We start from the raw sequence: 18,734 nt of genomic DNA on the forward strand, positions 1-18,734 counted from the left end.
GTAAAGGCTATATGTGCTTTTTACAGAATGTAGCTTTAACATCCCTAATTTAATTTCTGATGTTTCAGATGACTTGTGAAAGATTGCCTTCCTCTGCACGCAAGGCTAACATTCCCAGGGAAACCTGCGACAGCCTAAAATAGAGGCTTACCAAGACAGTTATCCTGGTTTAAACTCCCTCTGGGGAAACTCCCGCGCACGCGTGCCCGGACGAACAGACAGGGCTGTGGAAAGGTGTTTTTCTTGTAGGGCACCAACGGTAACGGCCTGCCCCGCCCCTCAGGCGCCCACCACCACCCCGCCGCCATCACGGCGGGCCCCGAGCGACCGTTAGGCGCGCGCCGAGGGAAAGCTTTCGTAGGTGGGCCCGCGCGCGCGCGCGCGCTCCGCCTTCTCCCGCCCCCACTCCTCCCTCCCCGCAACCTCGCCGCGCGCGCTGGCTTCTCGCGCAGGCTCAGCGCTTCCTTCCGGCCGCCATTTTAGTGGCTGTGCCTGGCCTCGCGGCGCTGCTGCTGCTCGAGGAGCGGAGAGCGCGCCCCGCCGTACCCAGACGCGGCCGGCCCACGCACCCACCCACCGACCGCCTCACCGAGCGGCTGCCCGCCGTACCGGCCGCCCGCCGTCGCCATGTCCAAGCGTCACCGCCTAGATCTGGGGGACGATTACAGCTCCAGCAAGAAACGCACGACCGACGGGTAAGGGGTGGCGCGGCCCGGCTCGGGGAGCGCGGCCTGCGGCGGTTGGGGGATCACAGCGGCTCCTGCGCAATCCGCTCCCCGAGTCTTGGCTCTGGGCGCGCCTCGCGGGGCTGGGCCTCTCTGGGGAGCGGGGCGGCCGCCATGCGGGGGGGGAAGGAGAGGGTTGCAGCGGTCGAGGCCGCGCGGGGAGCTCCCAGCGGCGCCGCCTCGGCTGGGCAGGCCCGGGAGCCTCGGCGGCTCCCTGGAGCGCTAGGCCTGGGCCCGGCATCGGCCTTTCTGTTGGGGCCGGGCCCCTCGGTGAGGACGAAGGAGGCGGATGGCGGCGGCAGCGCGGTGGTGGGGAGCGGGCGGGGAGAGCCTCGTGTGGCGATGTGGGGAGGGGGAAGGGGAGGAAGCCGCCGGCCCAGCCGCTTGGGCGAGCTTAGCTGGGCTGGGCTCCCGTCGCGGCGGAGCCGGGGGCGGCGCGCTGCTCGGCCCACTCCCCGCGCCCGGCTTTGTCTGCGGCTCTTTTCGTTCTTTATATCTGGGTTTTTTCCTTACTTTTTTTTTTTTGTTTATTTTCTTCTTCCTTTTTCTGGCTTGAGAGGTCTGGCAAACGTTGGTCCTACAGGTCAGCATGAGGCTTGTTCCGCCTGTATAATTAGTGCCTAGACTGGTAGGAACGTTATTCCTTTGTTAACGTCTTTCACTCAGTAACCATCAGAGGTATGCTTGAGTTTAAGTAAGAATCGATGGTGAGATGAGTTTTGGGGTAGGGGTCAGGGGAGGGATTGTGTTTTTTTCCTTAGTTTTGCAAAGGCTTAAGTTTTAGGACTGTACTGCACAAGGTTTAGCAGATTTTCATTAAGGTTAGTGAAATTGAAGGAACACAGACAATACACTGGTGCTCTTCTTTTATACACGGTTGTTTTAGAGCTTTCTCTGCATAATCTCTTACCCTGTAATTGGGGAAGGGGAAGGTGGGTCGCTCTTCAAAGTAAATTCCTAAAGTCTAAAGGAACACAAATAAATACTATGTTTATATAGTCAGTCCGTCTTGATGGAGCACAAAAGACTTCTGTGAATTAATCTTTCTAAAGTCCAACAGCATTGTTTTGGACTAGAGTATTTACCTAAGAAAAATACTTAATCTTGTTCTCAAATAACTAAAAGTCTACTGTCGCACTTAGTGTTCACTGATACAGGCTCTTTGCAAAACTTTTTTTTTTAAAGGTGAGCTTGTGTAGCTTCAGCTTTTAGCCCCTGGACTTTTTTTTTCCTGCTAAACAAAAGTGAATGTTTATTATTGAACATCTATTTCGTGTATTTAGGATCACTATAGTTTTATTTTTTTAAATAAATGTATTGAGCTATTTCTCTCCTTTAATCCATTTTTGCATGATTTGCCAAAAACTGAAACAGCTTTTCTATGAAAAGTTGTGCATATGCAGCCTTTTTGTAGGTATTTTTGTAAAATTTTCCAATGGTCATGCCAAAATTTGGCATTATTTAAATGTGGTATAACTGTTACGGTTAGCTGTAAAGATAATCACACGCTAGTATTTCCTTATTTGTATGTTAATGGGTTTTATAGTTTTGGTATAGTTTTATTTGGCATTGTTTTTACTGATTATCTACTGTGATCCTGAACTCTTAGTCTTACCATATTGTATATGCAGTAATAAGTTCCCACCAGTGATAAAACTTTTTAACCAGAAGTCTATGACCTTTATGGCACCTAAAAACTATACAAGTGCTGGTCTTGTGCCCATTCTTTGCCCCTCCTTCCCTGCCAATAAAAACATTAAATGGCATAGGACTGACAAGAAGTCACTATAAGCATAATTATTGAGTGTGATTATTTCTCATAGTACTTGAAATCTTAATTCATGTAGCACAAGCAATACTAATCTTACATTGTCTTGATTTATTTTAGGGTAGTTTGGGTTTACAGCTTATGGAAGGTGGTAAGGAGAACGCACAGAGAGATTCTTGTTAATAGCACATATATATGTCTTCCTCTGTGCCAAGATGCCTTTATGCAATTTAGTTGGTTTTGGAGCTGGATTAAGCAGAATTAGCTCCTTGGATGGTTACCACTTCACATGCAGAATAATAGTTTATCTTGCATTCAAACTGGACCACCTGACTAACTAGTATTTTTTTTAGTTCCTTTTTAATTGAGGCCTCTATTGGTATGTGTGGCTCTACATGGCAACGATGCCAGGCCAATAGGCTTGTAATTGTTGCTGTAACCTTAAGCATCAACACAACATCTGTTTTCTTCCAGTCTTGCAAGTATCATCTATGAAGTAAAAAACTTTTTGGAAAAATGGGAAATTTATGGAAGGCTTTTGATTGCAGTGTTTGAGTAAATTGCATACGTACTATTTAAAATCTGTTAATTTTTTTCCAAACATACTTAACTTTAGTTGTTGTGTAACATGGTTACTGTGTTAGTGGTTACATTCAGACTAATTGTACTTTGTTTTATTATGTATGGAGCAAAAATCCTCCTTTAGCTGCATTGGCTTTTTTGCATCAACTGTTGCTGTGTCTAGTAATGAAGGAAAAAAAACCCCACTAATGTTCTATTAGATGTCTTTAGACTTTCACTGTGGTGATCAGTGGTTTTACCTTGTACCTTTTGTGCCCATTTTCATTTTTGTGTGCTTTTCATCATCCGATTTAGTGATTTTTACAGTGGTTTTTTTTTTTGGATCCACATGTATGTATTATGTATGTGTGGACATAATGAAGTGAAAGCAGATAGCAGGCCGCACTACTTGAAAAACAAAGCGAAAAACCCAACACCCTTATGGTTATAGAGGCTGTTAATGGGATTCAGGTACAAGACACATGTAATTAAATTATGATTCTTTTATTGTTAATTTCTGGGTTTGGGATCAGTCTTCTCTGTGCAATAATGAAAAGTAACTTAAATGTGACAGTTTATAAATGAAGTACTGCCAAGCTGCATTTATAGAAAGTTTAGTAAATATGGTAGCATAATTGTCATTCCTCTTTTCCCTTGTTGATCAGAGTCTGGATGTGTCTGCTAAGTTTCAGTAATAACGGGAGACTGGGAAACATTTTTATGAAGAAAAAAAAAAGTGCTGGTATAAAATGATAAGTATTAGAGAGTAAGTTTGAGGGCATGTTATATGTTGCATTTTTTCTATGCTAAGATCTGGTTGCCTCCGCTTTTTTTTTCTTTTTTAAAACAAGAGGCACAACTGTCTTGATTAACCTGTAAGCAGTTGTTTTACTTTTGAAATGTAGATAGTACTTGATAGGTTTGTTTTCTTATTTGTATGATTAAAGGGCTGTAAGAGTTCAGTGAAGAAACTGAGAAATGGGGGATTAACAGGATTTTCCATTCTGGGTTGTATGTGTAGTCCATTTAATCCACTGTCTTGTTCTTGAAGTTGTATTTTTGTCTATGCTTTAAGCCCACACAAATTGCTACCAGTGCAGAAGAAAACAGTGCTGCTGTCTCCCTTGTGGAGTGAGTGAGTGGGAGACAAGATAAGAGAACTGATCTGAGTTAGAGTTAACATCGGTGGCGGAAGTCTAGAGAGGGCTTGTTCTTCACAAGGCTGCTGAAATGCTTATACCAACACACGGGAAGGGTTGGAACAGTGTAGGTCTGTTCACTTTAGCAATAGTGCTGGTTTATGTGAGGCTGAAGCATACCTGAAGATACACTTGATGATCTGAGATATAGACGCTTCTGACATCATACTGTTTAAGTTAATAGAACTATGGAATAATTTGTTTTGTTGGCATGGGTTGGTTTTTTTTTTACACTTTGACTAGATAACAGTGAAGAATAAAAAGCCTTCAGAAGTGCACATACACAAAACCCCACCAAAAAGCCCCCAAACAAACCCAATTAGCGGTGTGTCTTATTTCTCCCTTCAGTAAAGTGTGTGCTGTTACCAGGTTGTTGTGTTTGACCCTGGCTTTACCACTCTTGAATTGCTTTTATACTTTTATTTTCCTCTTATTAATGATGTTACTGTCTGACTGTGCACTCATCCCAGTACCTGCAGTTATCTGAAAATCTGATTGTGAATAGCTCATTAACGGGTCCCAAGCTTTATTCCTGGCCAATACGTGCTATTAGACTCTTCCACCATTAAGCATAGCATAGTGGAGCCTAGTTCCTTCAGTTTGTAACAGGGATAACTTTTCCATACCAGAGAATATGAACCTATTGGGTTCTGCAATATTTGCCTGCCGTTTTACAGTAAGAAGAGATTTCCAGCTTGTACAATATTTGACCATGTTAGAAGTAATGTTGAAACTATGGTATCTCAGATTCAAGCAAATGATCTAAAAGGGCCTTAATTTTCAGACAATTCAGTGTCCAGAGCTTTAGGAAAATCTATATACAAGTGAGTTAGGTAAGTGACAGTAGACAGTATGCTTTGTAATCCTTTATTTTCAATGGGTCTGTGTTAAAAGCATTCTTCTTTAACACCCACACCCCCACCCTCCCCACCCTCAAAAAAAAAAAAAAAAACCCAGCCAAAAAAACCCCGAAAACCAACCAACCCACAAACAACTTACTGCGACAACCTCTGAAGCCATAATATGTTGTATTGAGGGGGGAAAAACATACAGGCTGCATATATTAGTCATTTATACAAGAACAAGAGTGGTGGTTGTTTCCAGTGTGCAGCACGTTTTGAATTAAAATTTACAAAATCAGTACTAATACAATCTTGGTTACTTCATCTTCTCTATAGGTAGGAAATTGCTTATTACTTCACCAGTTACACTTGAATTCTAGCTGCATGTTAAAAAAAAAAATTGCTGTGGAGTGTTGGCCTACAGTTTGCTTTAGAAATGCTCTCTTTTCTTTCAGGCATGCCTGAATGCTGGTAAAGAAGAGGGGGAGGTTTCGTTTTCTCTTAGTGACTATTCCTAAAAATGTTTGTATGTGCATTTACTATAAAGCTGGTTTTGGCTTTTTCAGTTAACATAATACACAGAAGCAGCTGAGGATATCCTGAGATTTGGAGGCAAAGATGGCACTGTCTTCTGACTTAATTTAGTTTGAAGTGTGATGGGGTATTTTTGTAAAGTGGGGCCTATTTCAAAGTGCCAAATTAGGCTATGTTTGGGATTCTTATTAAAAGCATGTAGCTATAGTTCTTTGGGTCAAACTGGGGATTTCTTTACAAGTGTTTCAGTGTTTGTAGGGAGAGAGGTGCAAGAACAAGTACGTGAATTTGCAAAATCAGAAACTGCCACTAAGACTGAGGTCAGAGATTGAAATTTGAGTGAATAACTGGTGAAAATAATACTGGGTTTTTGTGGTGATTTTTTTTTTGCAAGTGCAATGAACTTTTATTTTACTTAATATTTGGAACAAATGAGACTACAGAAATGCTGTTTAAGTATGTGGTAGGAGGTAATCCTGGAGAAGATGGTACAACTTGGTTGTGTTAGGTTAATGCTTGGACTCTGTGATCTTAAGGGTCTTTTCCAACCCAAATGATTCTGTGAACTGTAGTGACTGCTTTTAAGTCTAAGTTTCAGACTTACCACCCTGTATATCAAAATTGATTGAGTCTGAATTGTATGGAAGACTGAACAAAAAAAGCTATCATGTGATAGCTTTCTTCAGTCTTGCCTGTAATGAGAGGAACTATGGCAGTGCTTATGTAGAATGAGTGTAACTGTGTATATTCAGTATGCATTATATACTGTTACTCTTTGATGCTTATCCTTCCAGATAGCTGTTTGCAAGACTTTTTAAAAGATTTCATTTATATCCACTTTGTACTAGATACCTTTAAAGTTGCATTGTATTTAAATTCCTACTCCGCATTTAAATATTCCAGTATCTAATTTTCTTCTGTCTGCTAACTCTTTTTAGGAAAGATCGTGACCGGGACAGGGACCGTGATGACCGTTCTAAAGATCGTGACAGGGATCGTGACAGAGATAGAGATCGTGACAGAGAAAGGGACAAGGAAAAAGATTTGCGACCTACATCTAACTCCACGTATTATGCGGCTGCTGGGTTACAAACTATAAAACCAGCAATGATTCCACACAGTATTAACCCTTTCACAAATCTACCACATACACCACGATATTATGACATCCTGAAAAAAAGGCTACAACTTCCTGTCTGGGAATATAAAGAAAGATTTACGGATATTTTGATTAGGCATCAGTCATTTGTGCTGGTTGGAGAGACTGGGTCTGGTAAAACAACACAGGTGAGTTCTTATCTATATGATAATGCATTTTTTTAAAAGGTTGAGACTGTTGCTAGGTGTGTGTGGGTGAAACTTGCTTTACCTTCTTGAAATTCATTGTGCAAGAACAGCTCACAAATTGTGAGCAAAACTAGTTTGATGAACGTTTTATTTGCTTAGTGAATACAAAAGTGAGAAGAATCTTTCAGCTTCTTCCCCTTTCACAATCCAGTCCTGTTGTCTGCCCCCTGCTTCTAGTCCGCTTTAGGATTGGTAGTTATCCTTTTGGTAAAGGACAGAAGTGTACTAATCCACAAACTGAGGTGATGGTTCCAAATTTACATCAGTAGTTTATTTAGCTGTTAGTGTAGATAGCAGCTGGAAAGTAGGGAACATGTTACAGAAGTAGGCACTTGTCAGTATTTTATGAAACTTACTCCTGCAGATGTGAACTTAAAGTGAATTGAAATGTCAAATACAATTCTGACATGATCCAATCGGATCATGTGTTTCAGTGACAGTCAAACTTGAGAGGAAGAGACTTCTGTTTCCTTGGTACTGAAGCTTCTCAGAGGTCATATAGCTCTTCAGCGTTGTGGTTAAAATCACTTTTTTTTTTTAGATTCATGGCTTTAAAAATCTTCCTTAGCTGAAAATAGTGATAGCAGATCTGTAGAGCCTTCTTAACCCTTAAGATGATTTTTGGGGACAAGTAAACGGTGAAGATCTAAGATATAAGGAACATCACTGTGTATTTATAGCATGACAGACTTGCTCAAAACTTTATCCTTTTGTTTGCTGTTGAAAATCTGTGGAAAAGTGATGTAAAAAAGTTCTTCCTTCTTTAACTTGATAAATTCCTTTTATCTAGGCAGAAAATAAAAACTGAAGGATATTTTAGTCTTTATAAAATGGATTATAGCTAACTTACAGCAAGTCTTACAGAAATAAATTTTTAGTCATAAAATTTTGGATGTCATGAAAATGTGAAGGACATAGGAATACATTAGATACTTTTTATAGCTGTGCCTGAAATATTGGAAGTTATACGCCCTTTTGGCTGCAAATTTTAGGAACTGGTGTCTTGTTTGGAAGGTGCCTTATGGCAGTGTCTGTATTGCTTTTTTAACATGTATAAGCTGAGACCAGGATTTTACAGAATTCAGAAAAGTTTGATTATGTAGTTACTTGGAAGAGATAGTATTCTGAACATTCGTGTAAAAAAAAAAAAAAGTACATACCTGTGTGAAAACAAGATGTCTTGTTGCATAATGTGAGAATTTGAAGATCGAAAAGATCTTAATATCTATGACTTAAACTTCAGATACATCTATCATGTTATTCCACAGGCATAAAGCTTTTCCTGAATTGCCTTACTACTTTACCCCTTTGAGAAAAAGGACTTAAACCTGAGGCATCTTTCCTAAGAATGGGATTTAAGCTACCAAAAGCACATAAGCTGTCTTGGAAGCTTCATTGCTTCCTCTGAATTCTCTCTTATGAGGTTGCAGATATGTTTTGAAACAATTGAGAGTGTCTCTGTAGGAACATATCACTGAAAATGATCCTGCTGCCACTTAATGAAAACCTTGTTTTGCATGTGATAGTGTCACATCCTTTTTGTGATCAAGTGCTGTCTTAAAAGCACTACAGGGGTGTTTATTTTTCTTCTCCTTACATTCATTGATCAGAACAAGATAAATAATTATGTGTAGTTAAGAAACCCTCTAATGCTCAAACTGAAGTTGTACATGAACTATTTCTGCTTGCTTTTATTGGTATAAAGTTGGCATTATTTGAAATATATAATGAGTTGTTCTTTCATGGCAATAATGGAAGGCTATATAGCAGTAGATAATCTTTTTGAGAGAGCTGCTGCCTGTCAAGTCCCTTCCCTGGTTGTTATGCATGTTTTCCCCTTAGTCTTGTAGAGCACCCAGGTTTGGAAACACTTGGCTTTGACAGTGGAAATAGGAGATAAAACTTTTCTTGAAGTCCTGTTCTGCGTAGACTTAATCCCAAAGCATTGAAGAAGTATTTTTGGAAGCCAAGACCATTAATTTTCAAGTCTTCAGTATTTGTAATGGCTTGACTTGTAGTTTAAACTTAACCTTCTAAGTTAACTGTTTTCTTTAAATGCTTAGAATATGCTCAGTGGTGGAACAGGTGTGCTGAATTTCTTTTAAAAAGAAGTTAAATACTTGCTGTAATAGCAACACATGCTCTCTTTTAAATGTGGAATCATATTGTGGTGCTGGTATAATAATTTAAATTTCTTCCATAGATGGAATAGTAGAGTATTACCTGCTTTCACTTGAGAGCCTTAACAATAAAGGATAGGATGTTTGATGTAGCATAAGGGATGCCACTTTGTCAGCAAATTTTCTTGGCAGGTTAAGTGCAGAAGCAAGGTGATTCTGAGTGTAGCTTAATCTGCTGCCCTTGTATTCCATAGGAGAGTTGACACAGGTAAAAGTCTGACACCTTTTAAAGTAATGAAAATTCTGAGAATTCTACCCTATAACCTTTAACAGAGAAAGTTTCCAATAAATTGATATGGTTCAGAAAAGCCAGAAGGATAGTGCTCTTCCTCTCCTGCCCTGCATCCCTTTAAAAACATGACTTTCCTTTGACTTTGGAATAGTCTTTAACAGTCCTCTCAGTGCATTTATCTTTGATCTTAGAAGCCACTATATGTGTAATCCCTGCCTCCTCGTGCTTATGGAAGTATCTCTCTTGAGAAGGCCCTTTAGGTTAAAGGGTGCTAACTAAAGCTATTCCTCATGCTTTTGATACTGATAATGTATTTTTTTTTTTAAGGAGAGTCAAGGGGTTTGATAATTTGTAGGTATTTTGTGTCAGTGGAGTTGAGCTAACTTTATGTTAGGTTTTATAAGAACCAGATGATGATAAGTGTTCAGTATATTCCCAGTCATGACTGCAGTAGAAAATGTAGTATGGCACAGTCCTTTTTCCTAGTGTTTGTATGTCTTTTAAAGCTGGACATGAAAAGTATTCTGGTGGTCATCTAAATCAGCTTAACATGTTGAAGTCTATGTAGCCTTTTTCACCTCATTTGACCAATACTGTAGGTTTTGCTGTTTACTGGAAAACTACCTCTAAATTATTTTTATTGCTGCTGTAGCCTGGTCGACATGCTGTTTTAAAGTTTATTTCAGGAATTGCTGTGTTTAAAGTCAAGAAGCTTCACCTGATATGCTTAGAGTTGAGCTTTTATTAGTGACTTGGGAAGCAAATTCCTTTCTCTACACTGCATATTAGGGGAGTGTGTGTATGTTACAGCGTAGGGTTTCAGGTTTATGCTATCAGTGTTCAAGAATTTCTATTATTTTTTGAAAAGAGTTTTCAGAAATTTGAGTTCTTTTCTCAGCAGTCTAGTAGTTTCCTGTCATATTTTGATAGTCTTTGCTTTCTTTTTTTTGTATTTATAATGGAAATATGTTCTCCATTTAGAAAAATGTTTTTCATTACAGTCTACACTTGTCTGCTTGTGGGTATGTTTTAGTGTTCACTTTTGTCCATTTTGCTGTGAAAATATGGTATTCTAGAAGAAAAAAATTCCTGGTTTAAATTACACTGCTTTTCCTGTTATTCGTTGTTGTGCAATGTATAAACTTTTTTCTCCCTCTGTAAATGTGAGCTTTTAAGAATACTTGAAAAGCAGTTACTAAGGAGGAGTGGATTTCTTGATCTGTAGACTTGGAACTAGTTGTGCCTGGTGATGTCTCATCATAAAACGTCACACTGAGAATATGTTAAGAATATTCTGTCTTCATCAGTCTTAGCAATTCTTCTGAATAAAGCTGCTTATTTTGGATGATTCTTAATGTTTCCAGGTTCCTAACAGGAGCAGAAAACTGCTGACTGACAAATAAAATGAGTGCTAACATAGGAATGAAAACATAGGGATTTCATATTTGGTTGATAAAATTTCAATAATTAACCAAATGAACATAACTGATTATTCATTTTTATTTGTTGTGATTCCTGGCTAAGACAATTTTTATGTCACTAAAATAATTCTTTTTGCTTAAAGTATTAATAAGCATTACTTTTTAAAGCCACAAAATACAATTTGTTTGCTGTAAAACTTTAAATGAACTGTGCTCTGGATTTCAAAATTCTGAATGATAACTTTAATTTTGGTTGCTTTGGAGCATGTTGACTGCTGTTAAATATAACGTACTGATCTAACAGTGCTTAAATGTACTGTGAACCTATGTATTTCCTTGATAACTTGAAAGATAGTTATGTACATGCTTAATGCGTGCTTTATTTAGTGGTATTGGGTCCAACTAATTAGTATATCTGCTCTCCTGCTTTGGATATTTTTGTGCATGCAGTTGGCATCTCAGTGGAATTATAACTAACTTAATTTGTAACATTTGTATTGTATCAAATAACATTTGGCCATTTGAAGTGTGTTTTAAACTGAATTTTATTCTTGCCAGATCCCTCAGTGGTGTGTTGACTACATGCGCTCATTACCCGGACCAAAGAGGGGAGTAGCATGTACCCAGCCTAGGAGAGTAGCTGCAATGAGTGTGGCACAGCGGGTTGCTGATGAGATGGATGTCATGCTGGGCCAGGAGGTTGGTTACTCTATTCGATTTGAAGACTGCAGTAGTGCAAAAACCATTTTGAAGTAAGTATGGCAACTGTCAGGTAAAGATATAACACAGCCTCCTCGTAGATGGGGGGAATTGCAGGGTAGTGAAGGGTGTGAGCAAACTTATGAAAGGAGTAATGAGGAAAGGGAGTGAATCTATGGACAGGCATTTTCTGTGTCTGAGTGGAGAAGATAGACCGGAGCCCTAGCATGAGCTGAGAGAAACCTGAGTTGTGGGGCTTGAGTAGAATTGAAAACGAGTCATTCTTCCTAAAGAAATCACCGTACCCCATGGAAATTAATTTTAAGTGATCCATAGAGAGGAGGATGATCTGAAGTACTTCTTTATTCTGAATAGCACTTTAATCATAAAAGCTCTTCAGCATTCAGTTTCTCTTCATGTTATGCATTCAGCTGACTTTTGTCTGTGGTATGTTTCTGCTCAGGGTAATCCTGGTGAAGTTCGGTAGCTTCAGTACGGAGAACTACCACAAAGCTTCAAAACTGGCCTATACCTGACTCTGGGATACATAATCCATAGTGTTTTAGTTGACAACTGTTCTAGATTCCTGGGCTGTGTAGGTGGAACCAGGCCCACTTAATACATCATCTGCAGATGGCATTCAGAATGCTCAGTTAAAAAGGATTCCACGTAGTGTGGTTCAAGGAATAGTGTTTTTCTATCAAAAGATGTCTTCTCTTTTGCTCATACAAGTAATTGAAGGATTGGGAATAAAGTAAATGTGTAAAGAAATTTAGCTGAGAGAAAAGGAAGAAGTGAATGACAATCTGCAAACAGAAGAGGGGAGGAACAATTGCAGAAATAATATTTCTAGTATTTTACAGAGTGTGGTTTTCCCTTATCTCTGATTATAGACCTGGAAATCTGCCAGTAGTAGTCTACAAACTAGTTATAAATGTTGCTAAACCTTTTTTCATCCTTCCCCCTTTTTTTTATGCTTTCCCCTCTACTCCCAGATTTTACTTACACTCTGCAGTAATTCCTATTTGAAAAGTTGAAATGGGCTTGTTACCTTGTTGGAAATAGTTTACTGATGATTCTGTTTTTAAAAAGTTGAATAAAAGCTTAGTTCAAGTAATCTAGTGAATCTGGAAGAGGACTTTGTATCATACTTATTAAATAAAATCTGTGTTGAAATTTTTTGTGTTCAGGTATATGACTGATGGTATGTTACTTCGTGAAGCAATGAATGATCCTTTGTTGGAGCGCTACGGTGTTATAATTCTTGATGAGGCCCATGAGAGAACACTGGCTACGGATATTTTAATGGGAGTTTTGAAGGAAGTTGTAAGACAAAGATCTGATTTGAAGGTCAGTAATGATAAAGCCCAACAGCATCTCCTTTCTGGTTGCAGGCATACCAAATGAGATCTGTGTGCTTACTGTTAGCTGATTTTTATAATCAACTGAAGTAAATTGACTGTTTTCTGATTTAATGATAATCTGTACTGGAAAGATAACCTGAGGAAATTCTTAATGCAGTTTGTATTGAGGAAAATAGTAGGAGCAGCATAACTGTAGCTTAACCTTTCCTTATTTGACTAGCAATTTTTTTGACCTTTGTAACAAGGATGCTGCAATCGGAGGATAAAAGCATGCTTAAATCACAGTCAACAGTTGTGTTTAGTTTCTTACATGTTGTATGCATACCATTTCACAAATTCTCGTTAACCTTTGGAATAACTTTTTTTTGTCCTCCAAACCTACAGGTTATAGTTATGAGTGCGACTTTAGATGCTGGCAAGTTTCAGATCTATTTTGATAACTGTCCTCTTCTAACTATCCCGGGTCGCACCCATCCTGTAGAGATATTCTATACTCCAGAACCAGAAAGGGACTACCTTGAAGCTGCCATTCGAACAGTGATCCAAATTCACATGTGTGAAGAAGAGGAAGGAGATCTCTTACTTTTTCTTACTGGACAGGAGGTACTTTCTTCCTTTTTAATCCATTATTCCATACAGAAACTGTTTTAAGTGGCTTGTGTAGATTGAAATGTTTAGCTTCTTTTTCTAGTTTATCATTTGAATGACTCAAGGTTTTCTACCTGCCATACACTTGTGGTCCTCAATCGTTGCATGTTTCTGTAATATGCATATACTATGCAAGCCCTCTCTAAAATGACAATTCTTGTCTTATTCATACTTATAAAATAGAAACCTAGAGTATGAATCATAGGTTTATACTGATGTAAACTCAAAAGTTCTGGGTACCTAGTAGCGTCCATGTTTTTACTGAAAATGTAGTTCTGTGCAATTCTGGATGTGTATTGTACAACTTATCTGAAGAAAAACACTTTGGTTCTGCTACTTAGCTATCAGTAGTAGTTTTAATAAAAATGTTTGTGTTTTTTATTAATAGCTTTGAGTATTAGGTTGTAGTCTTTCTGTATGACAAATATGGAGAGTTATGTCTCAGAAATGGACTTAGTGCCTTGCCAAAGATGATTGTACAAAAGCATTTAAGCTAAACTACATCACAAAATGAGGATTTTTCAGGAAATCTTAAATCCTTTGCTTGAAATAAACTGGGGTTTTTTTAGTCCTAACCTGTTGCTTTGGAAGCTCTTTTGAGTGTCCCTATTAGATTGAGATGGAGAAGAGGTAAAAAAACCTGCAGGCACTGTGAAAGTTTACTTCACTGGGTCAACCTAAAATTAATACTTTAGTAGGGGGAGAAATGCAGCTAGCAAAAATGTTTTTCTGACTTATTCTTCTTGCAGTAACTCCTCTTGAAGAAATAATCTTCAAAGGAAGTGGGACAATTCAGTGTCTTTAAGCATACACAATCTTAACTATGCCAAGGGGGAAAAAATGGTACAAATAGCTTGTGATGCTAAAGGTACACTGTTGCCTCTTAGATGAGTTTTAAAAGACATTTGATTAAAATGTCTTCTGGCAGGTTGTCTCCTCCTGTAGAAAACCAAAACAATGACTGTCCCTGTAAAGTAGATACTCTGGCCTTTACATTTGTCCTTCTTTGTTTGAAGTATTGCTGTGAATTAAAGTACAGGTAGGGAAAAACACTTCAACGATTGTGGCTTTGAAACCAGCCTGTTTGGTCTTAGTTAGAAGTTCTAGTTCAGACTAGTCTGGCAGGTGAATGTGAGAATTAGTGAAGCAACTGTTGGAAGTGGGTGAATGAACCCGTGGCAACAGGAAGGAACACTGCTGTCTGGCTGTTTGAGCAGATTTTGTTTTCTTACCTTACCAGGATGCTAAATCAAGCTGGTCTGTAACCTTCCATGAAGAACTAATACTTGCCCTTCTAATTATCAATTACAAATTATGTCCTTGCTACATCAGTTGCTATGTATTGCTCTAAGTCGTTATAACAATTATGGGAGTTGGGGGGTGGGACAACTGCCTTCAGATGTTACCAACTCTGAGTACCACTTGTGTTTTGGCAAATGGCTCTAGACCCAGCTGGTCTAGTACCAGCCAGTGCTACAGAGGTACTCTGTTTTTTGGTGGGGTTTTTTCTCTTTTTTTGTATGAACAAGTTCTTTGATTTCCACTGGGTTAATTTACAGGACATAATATATTATAAACATTTTAAATAAAATGCACATCATATGTGTTCATATGTACAGATATAGTTATGCATAAATGTATCTATGATATCCCTGTATTGCTTTACTAACTCACTTAAAACTTGCATTGGTAAGCCATTATGCTGGTTTTTTTTTTGTCTAGACTTCTCATGTATCCGTCGATGATACTGTTTGGGGCGCTGGAGTGGCTCTGCCTGGAGCTAGCCTGAATTTAGCTAGTTAGCATGAAATTGGAGTCTGGTTTAGTTTCTGCAGAGAAGCTTTGAAGTGCTATATCCATTTTGATTCATGATGTTTTGGTGCTTCTATTGAGGCTCATCTTTGAGTCTCATAATACAGTCTACATGTGTATTACTGTTGAATCTAAAGCGATAGGACCTACTGTAATCTGAAGAACTGGAAAGTGTGCTGTAGGTACTGCTACCACTATGTGGTTCGGGTTCAGTAGGCTTAGTAGCTTGAGTCTTGCCATTGATTTTTGTTGGGCAGAAATGCTTTGTAGTTCTGGATTCTGGAAAACAATATGAACAGGGTGCCGAATGATTTGATTTTCTTGTCAGAAAGGTGCATTTACAAAGCCAAATGAGATTACGTAAAGGGACAGTGTTTTAGGTGGAACTGTGCATGTGTGAACTGTTTTGAGTTTGAAGCTTCAGATGAGTGATTGCAGTGGTCTAAGGCAGAGTGAGGGTCCTTACTGGCTACTGCCTTTACTTCCCACTGAACCTGAAGTAGTTTTATATGGACAATAAGATGGATGGAAGTTAAATAGTACAGATCAGTTAAGACATAGAGTTGATAATAGAATCTAGTGATACTAGGGAAGATTCTGTAATGTTAGGACTAAAAATAAAAAAGTTTAATACATTTGAAAACCAAAGGAATCTTAATAGTATAAGCCTGTTACTGGATGGAGATCAAATTGTTGTTAATGGTGCAGAAATAAGTGTTCAATAAAAACTTCTTTCCTGAATCCTGAAAGGAGCAAAAGTGTATGATTATGTTGCATGAACTGCTTTTCAGTCCATTAGTAATGAAAGAGGATGTTTTTAAAACAACATTTATTAGGAATAAACGTTTTAAAACAAGACTTCTCCCACAGTCCCTGTAAGGAGGAGAGCTCATCTGTTGATTTTTAAAAACAAAAAGCCATCCTGATTATCAGGGAGATTCCAGAATATCGAAACAATGTTCATGTTTTGTGCCAATATTCAAAAAAGGCATAACCTGAGATAACCTGGATAACCATAAGCCAGGTTGCCTGATATCAGTTACAGGCAGAATTGGAAACTGACAAGGGATTCTGTTCACAAGGAAAAAGTATAATTACATTTCAGTCAACATGTCTGTCAGACAGTAGGTTTTGTCAAACTTGTTCTCAGTCATTGAGATTACAAATTTGGTAGTCTAGTTGTATAGATACACATTTGTTAAACTTGACTTTAAATGTCTGAAGACTGGCTCACCTGCAGATCTCAGAGGTAGCTGGTTTATTGTCTACTGGAGCTCTGCTAAAACAGTATTAGATTTCACACTCCATTAAGATCAGTCATCTGAGAGTAGGTGTAAAATCCTTACAGATGAAACTTGTGGGGGGGAGGCAGAAATAATGACACAGAAACTGTATAGGTCTGTCTCACATATCTTAGCAACCTAGGCACTTATGAATGCAAAATGTGTTCTCTGCCACCCCGGTACGCTTTTCTCCATAAAGCCAAATGCATTGTCATGTATTTAGGAGGAAGAATCCAGGCTGCACCTGGAGATTGTAAGTACAGATCAGCACTGTTGTTCTTCACTGTAGATAAATATACTAAAAAACGTTGTGGTGAAGTTCTGGTGTCAGTGTTCCAGAAAGGTTTAAAGGGATGTTGGTAAAACTGATGTTGGTATAGAAAAGAGTTACAAAACATTTTTGAGGTTTTGGTAGAATATTTTGTAAGTGAGGATTATTTTAAAGGCATGCTTTTTTCATTACAGTGAGGCTAGTTAGGTCTGGAACTGTGAAAGAAAGTAGCAGAGACTTTCTTCTGAGGCAATGGAAGTCAAAATTGACAACTTGTTTAGTCTCAGAGGTAGTGATTGGGTGAGGTTAAGGCAGTAGGTGTACTGGGCTGCAGTGAACACAACTTGTCATTTAGACTTGCATAGAAAGTATTGAGAAGTTGGGGAGCTTAAACTGAAAGAGTAGTAGTATTGTGTTCAGGTGCTAAAGGGAGGAAGTTTTTTTTGCTCTTCGTTCATTTGAGATGATGTCAACATTAAATATCTCAAATAGATCAGGTCAAAAATTCTTAATATAGGAATCATACTGAGACAAGTTCAGTTTTGACTTGTTGACAGAGAGCAGTTCTCAGTTATGACTTTTTTTGTTTAGGTACATCATTTTGCAAAGTTTTCTTTCTCTGAATTTGTATTCAGAGCATCTCCTGAAATGGTGCAGCTCTTAGGGCTAGTTCTTTTTACTGTTGTTTCCTCATTTAAGCTTGTAGCAGTTTGCCTTCATTCCTGGAGGAAGAAAGGGAAATTAGTGAAGTTCCATGCAGCTTTACGAACAGAGACAAAATTTTTAGAAGGTTCATTTTATCAAAGCCAGATGTGGCTGGCAGTACCCCTGTCTATGATAAGAATTCAGAAGAGAAGGAGGGAGGTTAAGTGTCTGCCAAATATTTCTGGTTTGGGAAGTAGTACTAATTTATGCATTTAGGTTTTTTTTTCCCCTATGTACTCATTTTACAGAAGGTAAAATTGCTTTATACTTTTTTGGCATTAGTTTCCTGCAGGGTTGAACAACTATGTCTACTTACTATCCAAGGTGAAGCTAAATCTAACTATAGCAGCTGATCTGTTGTAGATAAGACTGTCATCTCCTATTTAAAAGAGTTTAAAGTATGTTCTAACTAGAGCAGTCTTTAAGTTTTGCTCACCTCATGAGATTCTTTGTAAGTGCTCCAAATACAGGGTCAACTGAAACAAGAGTTTCTGAAATAATGTTCCCAAGGACCATGTTTACAAAATCATTGAATTGTTTTGCACGCCAAGTGCTTGAATTGTTCCATTAAATTTGCTTAAAATGACATCACTAGTCACCATCTTTTTGTAGAAACAGTTTTCTAAAGATAATGAGATACAGCTCAAATCTGAAGATGGAGTGAAGCCTGACCAGCAAGTTAAATGGATGTTTACATACCACAGTTTGGCCTGTGAGCCAGACTGAATGCCAGCACTTGAAGTACTTTGGTGGCGCAGGGTAACTTGCGGTCGATCGTTTGGTAACTGCTGTTTAGTATCGGTGTAATTTCAAGCCTCCATGGCAGCAGGGATGGGTCCTGCACATAAACAAAAGGGAGGGAAATTCGGGTTATTGGATTGTTAGCTTAGCCAGAGCATTTAACTCAGTAACTTAGGGCCACATGATGATCAAAGGCCTGGGAAGCCTGCCATATGAAGAAAGGTTGAGAGAGCTGGGTTTATTCAGCCTTGAGAAAAGAAAGCTTAGGGGAGACCTTATCACTCTGTTCCAGTATTTAAAGGGTGGCTACAAAGAGGGTGGAAACTTCCTTTTTACAAGAACTCACATGGAAAAGATGAGAGGTAATGGGGGAGATTCTGATTGGACACACAAGGAAAATTT

The 18,734-nt window shown here is 38.8% G+C and overlaps 1 protein-coding gene across 1 annotated transcript in view; it reads left to right on the plus strand.

Moving 5' to 3' along the window:
- Nucleotides 1-451: 451 nt before the first annotated feature.
- DHX15 (DEAH-box helicase 15) overlaps nt 452-18,734 on the plus strand; it is a 48,444-nt gene continuing 30,161 nt past the window's right edge. Inside the window, exons 1-5 of the mRNA XM_075752387.1 lie at nt 452-695; nt 6,568-6,916; nt 11,368-11,561; nt 12,699-12,858; nt 13,257-13,475. Coding sequence (XP_075608502.1) covers nt 628-695; nt 6,568-6,916; nt 11,368-11,561; nt 12,699-12,858; nt 13,257-13,475 — 990 coding nt within the window. The 5' untranslated portion in view covers nt 452-627. The remainder of the gene's footprint in view (nt 696-6,567; nt 6,917-11,367; nt 11,562-12,698; nt 12,859-13,256; nt 13,476-18,734) is intronic.

This window comes from Balearica regulorum, chromosome 4, assembly GCF_011004875.1.
Source record: "Balearica regulorum gibbericeps isolate bBalReg1 chromosome 4, bBalReg1.pri, whole genome shotgun sequence".
Taxonomy (NCBI): Eukaryota; Metazoa; Chordata; class Aves; order Gruiformes; family Gruidae; genus Balearica; species Balearica regulorum.